The sequence below is a fragment of the Gossypium raimondii genome, chromosome 13 (genome assembly GCF_025698545.1).
Source record: "Gossypium raimondii isolate GPD5lz chromosome 13, ASM2569854v1, whole genome shotgun sequence".
NCBI lineage: Eukaryota > Viridiplantae > Streptophyta > Magnoliopsida > Malvales > Malvaceae > Gossypium > Gossypium raimondii.
In genome coordinates, this window is record NC_068577.1 from 31,831,935 (window position 1) to 31,844,429 (window position 12,495).

At 33.5% G+C, this 12,495-nt stretch overlaps 1 protein-coding gene across 3 annotated transcripts; it reads right to left on the reverse strand.

Annotated features, from left to right (window-relative positions):
* Positions 1-937: 937 nt before the first annotated feature.
* LOC105783718 (protein tesmin/TSO1-like CXC 3) lies at positions 938-8,487 on the reverse strand. Of its 3 annotated transcripts, XM_012609328.2 has the most exons (12): positions 8,294-8,487; positions 6,666-6,829; positions 6,205-6,601; positions 5,872-6,129; positions 5,624-5,711; positions 5,382-5,532; positions 5,226-5,300; positions 4,139-4,319; positions 3,204-3,305; positions 3,060-3,126; positions 2,592-2,730; positions 938-1,495 (listed from the first exon to the last, which is right to left on the reverse strand). In XM_012609328.2, exons 1-12 carry the CDS (start codon positions 8,348-8,350, stop codon positions 1,162-1,164), a joined length of 2,013 nt encoding a protein of 670 aa, XP_012464782.1. In that variant the 5' UTR covers positions 8,351-8,487; the 3' UTR covers positions 938-1,161. The 3 variants fall into 3 exon arrangements, with proteins under 3 accessions (XP_012464782.1, XP_012464779.1, XP_012464778.1); XM_012609325.2 differs by having other exon boundaries at positions 5,624-5,708; positions 5,872-6,601; XM_012609324.2 differs by having other exon boundaries at positions 5,872-6,601.
* Between the last annotated feature and the right edge of the window lie 4,008 nt (positions 8,488-12,495).

A 12,495-nucleotide genomic window follows, 5' to 3' on the forward strand; every position in this document is an offset into this window, starting at 1 on the left:
CCTTAAGCCTAAAATAATAAATATTTTTAATATTCAAAATTAATAATGAAATAAAATTTATTCAAATCTCAATTTAGTAATATAATAAGTAATAAAATTATTTGTCAATTATAAAATTTTTCCAAACTCATATCTTATATATATTTTTAGATAATATTTCCAAAATGCCAGATAAATAAAATTTATGTACATATCATAAAACCATAAAATTCTACACAAAAAACTGACAATATTACATACAAATTCATATACATATTATATAATAATATTAATTATATTTATAAAATTCTTATATATTTATAATCATAAACATTACATATAATAAAACATTTATACATAAAACAAATTTGTATTGTGATATTATCATTTAAAAGTAAAATTAATTATTACATTCAAAATATAATTTATAAAATATAAAAATTATATGAATTTGTTTAAACCCACCTAACCTGATAAAATTCAAAAAAATCCAAGTCTAAAAAATCCAAATCCGGAAAGGCCCTAAAAATCTAAGCTCAAAAAAATTTAAATCCGAAAAAATTCAAGTCCAAGAAAACTAAAACTGATTAGAATCTAAAAACAACCTAAGCCCTAAAATATTCAAACCCAAATTAATCCAAATCCAAAAACAACCCAAGCTCACACAAACCGTTTGCCACCCCTATATGTAATAATTTCACTAAGCTTAGCCTAAATTTTGAATCAATGAACCATCCCAATGTTAGAATAACATCAAAGTTGCCATGGCTTAATTCTACAGAACCTTTCTACTCGGTTTTTCAGGTTAAACATTAAGCAACACACAGTAGTCAATATTACAAACTCAAACAATAAAAATCATTAAGAGATTGTTGATTACATACTAAACAAGATACAACCAATACGAATACACTAACCTATCAAAATTTATGTAGTACAAGCTATTAACAAATCAAAATTCATACAAAAACAAAATATATTAATAACGACTATGACATTGCAAGATACACAAACATGATATAAATACATCAAGTATTATTACTACAGTAGTGAAAGTGTACATTATTCCTATATATGAGAAGTAATTGCCTCCAAAATTCAATTGCTGGAGAAAACTGGAAACCAGCATGATGAAGAAAATGAAAACTCTTACAGGTGTTTCCCGGCGAAACTCAAGAGCTTTCATGGCGGGGAAAATGATGGGAAAGAAGGGACAGATCTCAGAATCAACTTCCTACTACGCCATTTAGTGGATGAAGAAGTGGAATCATGATTTGGAGTTGAAAAAACTCTTTTACAGTTGGGAGATGTTGGATTTGAAACAAGTGTGAAGCATTTATGTTTGGGAATCTCAGGAGTTCCATTTTCTGGAATTCCATCAAGATTAGACTCCAACTTGGGCTTACATGACGAAGTATCTGATGAACCTTGTTCTTGAGTACTGCACAACTGAGGAGATGACTTAATGGAATGGGGAAAAAATGCTGCAAGCTTCCCAGTGTATGCAAATGGCAGCCTGCAAAATGGAGGACTTTAGGAATCTTAGTACAAGGATATCCCCATTCCCCACGTTACTCAAAATCTATTATCTCCCTAAAATCTTTTAAAGCTTTTTTAAATATTTAGAAGATACTACTAATACTCATATGTCTAAGTATGATTCAATGTAGATATTTTCAATATTTTAAAACTTCTTTTTCCATAGAGAGTAGCCTTATTTATACTTACATACGATGTGTCTGACAAATATTTAAAATTCAATCTCAAATAACCTCCTTAGACTAATGTCTAAATCATATTTTAACATAGCTTTTCAACATGTTTTTAAAACTTTTCCTATATTAGATAGTAGCCACGCCCTTGTTGATAAGTGAGATTTCAGTTTTCTCCAAGGATTTTCCTAACTTAACCCACAGCAACCAAATCCATCCATCCACTTAAGTTTAACAATTTAACAACCATCAATTTATTCAATCAAGTGATTTATTTCTTATATAAGTTAAAATATATTATAAATCTCTATACTTTTCATAAATTTGAAATTTAATTCCTCTATTTTTTAGCATTCAAAATTCAAGTATAATTATTAATACCATTAAAATTATTTTATGAATTCAAGTTCATTACAACATTTTTTAATTATATTACTATCAAATGAGTATTTTTTTATTTCAAAATATCACACCAATAAATTTAACAAAAAATTAACAATATTAACAATTAAACCTGAATTTTAAAATCCAAAAGTAGAGAAACTAAATTTTTAAAATAAAAATATAAGGACTAAATTCTAAATTTGTAAAGAGTACAACGACCTATGACATATTTGTATTATAAATAATATATATTTAAAATAAGTATATTAAATTCAATTATAAATTTTAATAATCGATAATCAACAAATTTATCCGATCAAGACTATAACCCGCTAAAACCTTTAAAACAAACTTACCAATACCAACGTAACTGAACTTATCTTTAAAGGTGTACACAACTTTTCTGAAGAACATAATATTAATACTTATATTTGAATATATTTAAATACCAATATCCTATGTTAACAAAATAAATAGGCCTAACTAATATTAATATAAGAAAAAGTGAAATAGTACCTTGAAATATCAGGAGAAGGCACTGAAAGGTTTGGATGCTCTTGACCTTTACTGATTACAGTGTCGTGTGAGCTTTTCTCTGATGCATTTTTTTCGCACGCCTCTAAGTTGTCCCCATCAGATTCAGATTCACAACCTCCTATTCAAGATATATGTCATAAACATAAATATTATTTTACCTTAATTACTCCTTTTTTTGAACTATCAATATTTGACATATGGTTATGAATATATGATCTTGTAAACACATTAAAAAATTGAACATATCTGTATTTACATTACCCATTTCCATAGTTGCACTCAAATCTAAGTAACACAACATAGCAAAATCTAAATAATAAACCCTATTAATGTGACAAAATATATAATGATGATAATACATAGAATATATAAAATATATAAACTCATGATGCAGATACACAAATCATATGTTTGTATATTAGAAAAAAATATAAAATAAAGACTCACCATCTTTCCGACCAAAACTATTTTTACAACCTTCACATCTACAACTGAGGGAGCATCCAACGCCAGCCTTCAATACACAAAAGAAAACAGCCATGTCAGATTGGTGAAGAAAACGTTTATGCAGAATGAGCTGAAGAGACAAACCTGAAAACACTCGCAGTATTTCTTTAAGCAACTTGATCTTTTACAATTGCATCCTCTTTTATGCCTGGCTGAAGCCGGAGTTTTGTTAATTTCACCCTGCACCTGAAACACCATTTTTTTATGTGATTAAAGTAGAATGGCCAAAAGAAGAGACCATTCATTTAAACTTGATAAAACCATCATCAAAATGTTGCAAAGCACCTGAAAATTATAAAGCCATGTCAGATGAAGTCATTCTAAGAACCCAAACTTGGCCAAGTGATTGTTAACTGAAGTAACTTGGATTTGGGCGCAAGTGTCAGATTTAGAGAGCTTTCCGAGAAACATATCCTCATACCTATGTCTCGATATGCATTAGACACAGGTACTTGAAAAATAGAGTTGGAGCAACATAGTTGTTAACCATACAAAGGAGTGTCAACACCCAAGGTCTAATCCCCCTTTCTCAATGTGGATTCAAGAGAGTCTCAGATACAGGTATGCCTCCAACATTAGTACATTAGTTTTTCCAAGATTTTCTTGTATTTGGAATTTTCTGAAGAACATATCCCCGTCCCCATGTAAGGATTTACATCGGGCATGAATACTTTTAAGAAAAATAGTAAAGAAGTTGGAGCAACATAGTTGTTTACCATCCTAAGGAGTGTCAATACTCAAGGTTCATCTCTCCTTCTCTCATGTGGCCTTAATCAATATTCCTAGAAAAAGGCCACACACCATAATAAGTGATGATAATGCACCTTGATTACTTTGATGTTACTCGAATCTATGTTAAGTTTTTTTTCCAAGCTTTCCTAATATTTGAAGGATCCTTAGAAAGTTATAACCATACTCTTGTCTAAAAATGTGTCAAATGAGTATTTTAAGAAAAATGAAAAGCCAAAACAACATAAACTTTAGTATGCAAAAGCTTAATCATAAAAATAGAATCTAACCATAGAGTCTGAAACACCATTTGTGGTTCTAATCACTTTGGGTGCAAATGCTAGTGGATTGCGAGATTCAATCTGCCTGCGAGTCTCTAAAACCACGTTTTCATGAATTGGCTTGTTGAAGCAATCTTGACATGAACAAGGCTCAATACAATACAGACCAGCAGCAAAGCAATCACAATAACTGCATCATAAACAAAAATATTTAAATAAAAAGATGAAAACAAGGTAAACATGATCATCAAATCACATTTCATTCTAATAGGCTACTGAAAATTGATCATTAAGTAATTGTAGAAATCAAAATCAATGCGAAACACTTCTACCATTCAACTCATCTGCAATAGAATGTAAGTCCCCAGTTACTAAGGTAGATAAAACAGATTCACTTAACCATGAACCCAGATGTTCTTTAAGTCCAATTATAGCCCTATTCCAAAAAACAATGAACCAAGTTTTATGGTTTTCATACTTGTATGTTTTGAGAATCTTCAATCTTTTTCTCGGTGTAAACCTATGTTACACAGACTTGGATGTGAGTGTTAGATAAGAGTATGTCTCACTTGGGGATTGAATTTCTTCTAAGTTTTTCAATGTATTTGGAGAGTCCTAGGAGGATTATATTCCCATATCCATGTCCAAAAAGTGTCGTCAAGCATAGATGCTTCAAGAAAAATGTGTAACATTGGTTTAAACAACCATAGATCAATGTAGGAGCAGCAAAAGTTTGTGCTTCTAATCAGTGAGCCACATTTTTCTGGTTAAAGCACTATTTCCTAGCTTTTAAAACTTTCATTTCTGCAACTGAAACAGTTTAACGTGATATTACAAACTTAAACAAATAACTTAAAAGGTAGAATTAACAACCCTTTAACATCAGCACAGCCTTGTATCATTGCATGTAGAGATTTGTAAGAACCAAGCTTCACAAATTTTTAGCACCATAACTGAAGTTACAAACTGTTGGTTGTTTCATTTGAGTTTTATTTCTCAGAATGGAGGAATTAACCCAAAAGAGACTTAGAGGAAGACTTGAAAAAGAAAATGGACAAGCTGACCCTAAATATAGATTTAAATATGTCAAACTTACAGCTTCAAGCATTTTGATCTCTTACAGTTACATCGCTTGCATGCCACACTCTCCTCGACAAGTTCGAACTTTTGCCTGCACCAATATTAAACTCAAATCAATTTGTATATCAAGGTATTTGAATGCAAATCTTAGAAAAAGTAGTAATCATCATGCCTCTTCTTCTCAGGACTATTATGATCAGCCTCATTGCCACCAAAAGTAGCAGGCATCTCATAAGAATTTTCTGTAACCACACCTTTGTTGTCATCAGGAACCTCACCCCTGTTCATAGAGCTTAGAGTTGATTTACTAAGAGGACTTTGACCTGCAGTGTGACAACTACAAAATGTCAAGGACCTGAATGTGCATATCAATTGCTTTTCAGAAGCTAGAGTCTCGCACTAAAGATATACCACCTTTTGGGATGTTTGGTAGAGAATTCAAGTGCAAACCAAAACCAGGTGACTTCTCAAATACCAAACAGCGCCGACGTATGCTGAACTGCTGATAGAATAACATAAAGTACAATTATAGAAAAATGCCAATGCACTGAGGACAAATAGCATAAACATTTCAGAAGATGAGCTCTCATAGAAATCATCCTTAATAAACATAAAACAGTAAGGTACTTCCATAAATAAAAATTATAGTTTTCTTAGTTAACCTGATGGTTGGACTGGTTGCAGTTCCCCTCCTTGTCATCCTTTTTCAAACCTGAATCATTGACTACTAGTTCATCTGGTAGACAAGTAGACAGGATGCCGTGCATCTGATCCATCACTGGCTCTCCCGATTTACTTTGTTTGCAAGAACCACTAGGATCACCAGATTCCGCATTTTCTGAATTATTGGCTTTATCTAATGGAAACTGCAGGATATTTGATATAAAAGAGGTTGTCCCAGAGTTTGTTGTTCTCCAGTCCTGCCAATCAGTATTTTCATGTATTATAGATGAATTCATTGTCAACATATCAGCAACATCAGAAAGAACTGCTACCCAGTCAGATCCTGCTGATTCTTCACTCCGCTTAATTCCGCATATTTTACGCAAATTTCTTTCATTTTGAAATGACTGCTGCCTCTCTTCCCATTTATCCCTATTGCATTGGAAAGGAGATCTTTCTTGTCCTGCCACTTCCACATTTGTTTTTTTCAATATCTCATCACAAGGCTCAAAGTCACCATCAGGACTCCGACAATCATATTTTAAGGTTCTTGGCAAGTCTGTTGCTAGATTTGGTTGCTCATCAACTTGATCACTGCTAGTTTCTTTGTATGAACTATCATTATTTAGACATCCCAAATGCTCATCAACTTTTGAAGCTCCCTCACTAGTATTAGATTCATGACCACTCCGAGCGACTCTAGAGTTCAAAGGTTCCAAGAAATGATGCCTGAAACAAACCTCAATTAGGACACATGAAATCATGAACTAAACAGAGCAATGATTAGTTTTACCTTTTAACCGAAAACCTGGATTCCCTATGGCAAGTGATCTGTGGGGAAGGAAACAAAGATGAAGGGGACAAAAAAGCTAGTGAACTGAAACCATTATCTGTTTGCCTGGACTTGGCTAGCTCAATAGGTGAAAGGCTGTCAATGTACTTAAAGACAGGTGAATCCTGCAGAGTGAGAAATCAAAGTTTAGAACCTGGCACACAAGTCTTTAGTAACCTAAATAACAAATGTTCAAGTAGCACTAGAAAGCCATGTTACTTGCACTTGAGTGTGAGTATCAAATAGGCATGTGTATATCATGTGCATGTTCAAATTTTTTGAAGCTTTTCACATATTTGGAATGTCTTTGTAAAATCATATCAAATATTCGTGTCCTGATACACATGGCATATAATACTTCTAGAAAAATGAAAAGTCAAAACAACATGATAGAAAACAAACAATCAAAACCTGACTATTAAAACCATATTCTTTCATATTATCCCATAAAACTAAATACCAACATTGCCAACATTTTTTAATTGCAAATCAACCGGAATTCTTTTGCATACGATAATTCAATTGCAAAATCTCGACCATCCAAGAGTATAGGGTTCCTATGACTCTGCATAACATCCATGTTGGCGCAACCACTATAAATGGTTGAGAACTTGAGATTAAATAATGGTCAATTTCTATTATTAGTCCTTATACTATGCATAAATTGAGAATTTAGTCTTTGTACTCTAACTTGGTTAATTTTAATACATGCTTTTCAATTTTTGAAATTTCAATCCTAGCTTAAATGATACCAATTAAATTTGTCATGTCAATTTCTGCTATTATTCCATATTATGCTTAAGTTGCAGATTTAGTCCTTGTTCTTCAATTTAATCAGTTTTAATCCTAGACTTTTAAAATTTGAAATTTAAGGACAGACTCAAATGGTATTCATTAAATCCATTAACTAAAATGTTGTGGGTTCTTTTACGAGTGTTATGTGAAAATAGCAAGCTAACATGTTATTACACATGTGATAATATATTTTTGTATAAGCTTTTGGAAATAGTAAAATTGATTTTAAGGAATTTAATAATTATTGTTTTGTTAATACCGAAATTTAAAATTTGAAAAAGTACAATATTAAAAGTGACCATATTAGAATACAAGGACTAGATCTACAAATTGTGCATAATACATGGACCAATAGCAAATTTAGTCCTTAAATAATATTCCCAACGGGTAACAGCAAAAGTTTGGTTAAATTAATGGAAATCTCGACCTTCCCTTCCTGGATTTTGTTCTCTCTTTTTCAATTCAACAAGCTAAAGGCCAAAAGTCATAACAGCCATCTATCCTAAAACAGTTAAGGGCGATAACAAGATTGAAGGCAGAAACCCATCAAATTTCAAACTGAATATCCAAAATTTAACAGAAAAAAACAAAGGAAAGAGGAAACAATTTTAACTTTTCTTATATAAAAAAAAAAGTTCACATGAAGAAATCCTACATAACATTTAAGTATTAAGACCCAAAAGACCAACATCCTTTCACATAATATAATGGTTATTAACATAACTTTCTGAGTAAACAAACATGACCAAGAAAAACCCAATTTCATAATAAAAACTGAAAAAAGAAAAAAATACCTCAAATTTGCAAAGATTAGAAGTTGGAGTGATTTGGGTTTTATCTGGTGTATCCATTTTTTTTTCATCAAAGCTTCCACATCTTCATCGCTCTTTGAAGGATGACAGGAAGCTTTAAGAGCTCACTGGCTCAGCGCTTGAAGAGAGTGAAAGACAGCCAAATAATCCCTTTCTTTATTTGTTTGTATTCTGTTGGAAACTAAAAATGCTTTTTGAACAAATAAACAAATTTTGATTGAGGAAGCGGGAAGGCGGGAAAAATAAAAGCAAATTTAAAAAATTGTAAAAACCTAATCAATATTGGGGCGGCCCATCACATGTCTCCAGCCCAAAATGAAATGAAGAACTTTAACGTTGAATTTGGGCTTTTTATTCATTTGTAGACAAATATTTATGGTTCAAGGTTTTGCAACAACTAGAAATAAATATTTATAAAAAAAATAAAATTTATTAAAATGAAAAAATTTATAACCATACTCCATAAGAAATAGGCGTCCAAAATATTGACGACCCCTATGTTCTTCTTTCGACCAGTCAATATGTGGGCCAAAATGGCATGAATATAGCGCAAAGCCGAAGGTAAGCATGTTGCCTTTGACTAACTCGAGTTATATTGCAACTCAATCTTGGCCATGTCGGACCAACAGAGTGGGGCTGGTCGATGGATGTGCCTAAAAAGTATCGGGAACTCAGGGGTATCTATAAACTACTTGGAATATAATCCTAGGGCAGCTCCGAAGCCTAAGACACTAAGCTAAGGTAACGCGTCGTACCCCCAAGTCGGAGGGAAATAGTGCAAGGCTCATCCTACTGTGAAATAGCCGACTGTAAGAAAAAGGTAGAGCAAAACTCCAATGTGAGTTTGACATATGTGGGCTCTACGATAGTAAAGAATCGGTCCCACGATGTCGTGTCGATCAATACATGAACCCTGGCCGCTAAACGGACCACTTGTAGAGCCTCCCAATCAATGCATCAACCCACTCCCAATGGTTGCTCCTTAAGGTGTTGATACTAGTCCTTATATGGACCCAGACCAAATTGGAGACGCAAGTGTCTCATGACTGTGGTCAAGGCCAAGGATGAAGATGCACCCGATGTCTTCCACTTTTTAGAGGCGAGAACAACGACCTTGGTTTTTCCTCTCGTATTTATCATAATATACCTGAAATAAAATATGAAAACTAGATATTAGAGGAGTAGTGAATCATTGATTGGGCATCATCGACGTCAATAAAATAAATCTCATACAAACAAAGTCAACATGGGCAACAATTATCAGCAAGAATATATAAAAACAAATCCAAGTAAATTGTTCCTATAACACCCCAAACTCGGTCAAGTAAGTTCGACTCGAATCTAGTGTGCCACATTAGCCACTGAAGTGACTCTCCGTTAACTTCCAACCTAACCTCCAACACACCACAGATTCACAACATGGAAGTTGTGCTAAGTTTCACACATTGCAGCGGGATGTCATAACATCATGCATATAATATAAAACATGTGAGCTTATAAAACAAATAGAAGAAGTGTTCACATATCAATCTACAACATCTTAATGGTTCATAAACATCACTTAACATAAGTTCGCATAGCAGCATTCAATGTAAGTTCACATCACACATAAAGTATGAGTTCACACATCAACCTAAGTTTGCATACAATAATATAGGTTAGTATCCTAACATTCATTATAGGGTCGTTAAATAAACAAACACTACACCAAAATTGACTTTTAGTGGCGTTTTTCGCGGTGTTTGAATAAGAGACGCCGCTACAGATGGAGCATTAGCGGCGCTACGGTAAAAACGTCGCTAAAGATAAGCATTTGCGGCGCATTTAGAAAAACGCCACTATAGACCGGTCATTAGGAAAGTGCCGCAAATAATTAAGCAGAACGCCGTCGTTTAACTTTGACCTGTAGTGGCACTAGCGGCGTTTATCTGGAAATGCCGATAAAGATATAGCATTTGCGGTGCTTATAAAACAACGCCGCTAATGACCGGTACATTAGCGGCGCTACCACAAAAATGCCACTAATGCTCAGCAAATAATTAAACAGAACGCCATCGTTTAACTTTGACCTGTAGTGGCACTAGCGGCGTTTTTCCGTAAACGCCGGTAAAGATCTAGTATTTGCGGCGCTTATAAAAAAACGCCACTAAAGATCGGTACATTACCGGCGCTACTACAAAAATGCCACTAATGCTCTGCAAATAATTAAGCAGAACACCGTCGTTTAACTTTGACCTGTAGTGGCACTAACGGCGTTTATCTGGAAACACCGGTAAAGATCAAGCAGTTACGGTGCTTATATTAAAACGCCGCTAAAGATCGGTACATTAGCGACCCTGCTATAAAAACGCCACTAATGCTCCGTAAATAATTAAGCAGAACGCCGTCGTTTAACTTTGACCTGTAGTGGCACTAGCGGCGTCTTTATACAAACGCCGCTAATTCCCCATTTATAGTAGCGCTTTTTGCCAAAAGCCGCAAATAAGCTTGGCTAAACGGCAACGTTTGGAGTTGATCTTGAGTGGCATTAGCGGCACTTTATAATAAACGCCGCTGTAGGTTGAGAATTAGTGGCGTTTTTTGGAAAAATGCCACAAATAAAAACATTTTATTTTAGGGTTTAGTCTTTAGTATGTAAGGTTTAATGTCTATAGTTTAGGATTTTAGGGTTTACGATATAATGTTTATTATATTTTGATTAGTGTTTTGAATTTTGGGTTTATGGTTTAATTTACAGCTTGTGGTTTGGAGTTAATTATTTTATAGTTAAGGTTTTAGTTACTATTCATGGTTTAACAGGTTAGGCTATTATGGTTTAAGGGTTAGGGTTATTGATAAAATAATAACAAATCAATTTATTTTAGTTTTTAGGTAAGCAATAAGATTCATTTTCAATTTACTTTAGTGTTTACAGTTTATGCTGTAGGTTTATGGTTTAGTGTTTCTGGTGTACGTTTTCAATTTACATGTTGAGTGTTTAGGGGTGAGGGCTTAGGGTTTAGGGGTTATAAGCTTAGGGTCTAGGGGTTAGTGGCTTAAGGTTACGGGTTTAAGGGTTTAAAGTATAGGGTATAGAAGTTTAAGGTTATGGGCTTAGGGTATAGGGGTTATTGGATCTTCTTATATAGTGTTTACGATTTAGGGTGTGCATTTACGGTTTAAAGATTAAGGTTTAGGATTTAGTTTTAAGAGTTTAGGGTTTACAATTTAGGGTGTATGTTTATGGTTAAGTGTTTAGGGTTTAGAGGTTAGAAGATTAGGGTGTAAGGGCTAAGGGCTTATGGTTTAGGGTTTAAATTTTATATTTTAAGGTTTAATGTTTAGGGTTTAGCTAAAAACATAGGAAAATATATGTTAAAGATGAAAAAATTTAAAATACAATTATTTTAAATAATTTTAAAATAAATTTAAGGTTGAGCAATAGCGGCGTTTTTGCCCAAAACGTCGCAGAAAGTTAAACAATAGTGGCGGTTTTTCATGTAAACGCCGTAAAAATAGATTAAACTAGTGCTTAACGGTGTCGTTTTATCTGCGTTTCTTAGTGGCGTTTTTACTTAAACGCCATAATTATGTTTTAATTATTTTCTAAACGCTGTCGTTTACATTTGCGAATTTAGCTGCATTAGTGGCGCTTTCTATAAACGCCGCAAATTTTAAGCAAACTACTCTAAACGACATAGTTTACTTAGCCCCGATTTTGTGGCGTTTTGCTGAAAGCGCCGCAAGGGTTTTTAACAATTTGCCAATGCGGCGTCGTTTTTGTACTGGAATAAAAATAGTAGTGGCGTTTTTTAGGAAAACACCGCAAGGATTTATTAAACTTTCCCAATGTGGCACCGTTTCTGTACTGGGAAAAATTTGATAGTGGCGTTTTTTAGGAAAATGCTGCAATGATTTATTAAAATTTTCCAATGCGGCGCCGTTTCTATCTTTCATAAAAATCTAATATGGCGTTTTTTAGGAAAACGTCGTAAAAATGAATTAACGTTTCGCAAAACATCGCCGTTTCGCTTAATGAATTAATTTTGGGGTATACCCCCGAAGCTCCCAGCCCTCAGCCCCAATTTCATTAGCCCCAAATCCCTAATTTTTTCCCTTTCTGTGATTTCTTACGTCCGAATCTCCAATTGAAACGATTTCAGTGTTTGGGTGTTTCGATTTCTTTCAAAATTACCATAAAAAAT

What these genes read in the sequence shown, in the direction of transcription:
- LOC105783718 (XM_012609324.2), bottom strand. Translation starts at nt 8,350, where the DNA reads ATGGATACACCAGATAAAACCCAAATCACTCCAACTTCTAATCTTTGC. An exon ending in AATAGTCCTGAGAAGAAGAG is followed by an intron (nt 5,301 to 5,381) that starts GCATGATGATTA and finishes ATATTGGTGCAG; the next exon opens with GCAAAAGTTCGAACTTGTCG. An exon ending in ATGGTGTTTCAGACTCTATG is followed by an intron (nt 3,306 to 4,138) that starts GTTAGATTCTAT and finishes ATGGTGTTTCAG; the next exon opens with GTGCAGGGTGAAATTAACAA.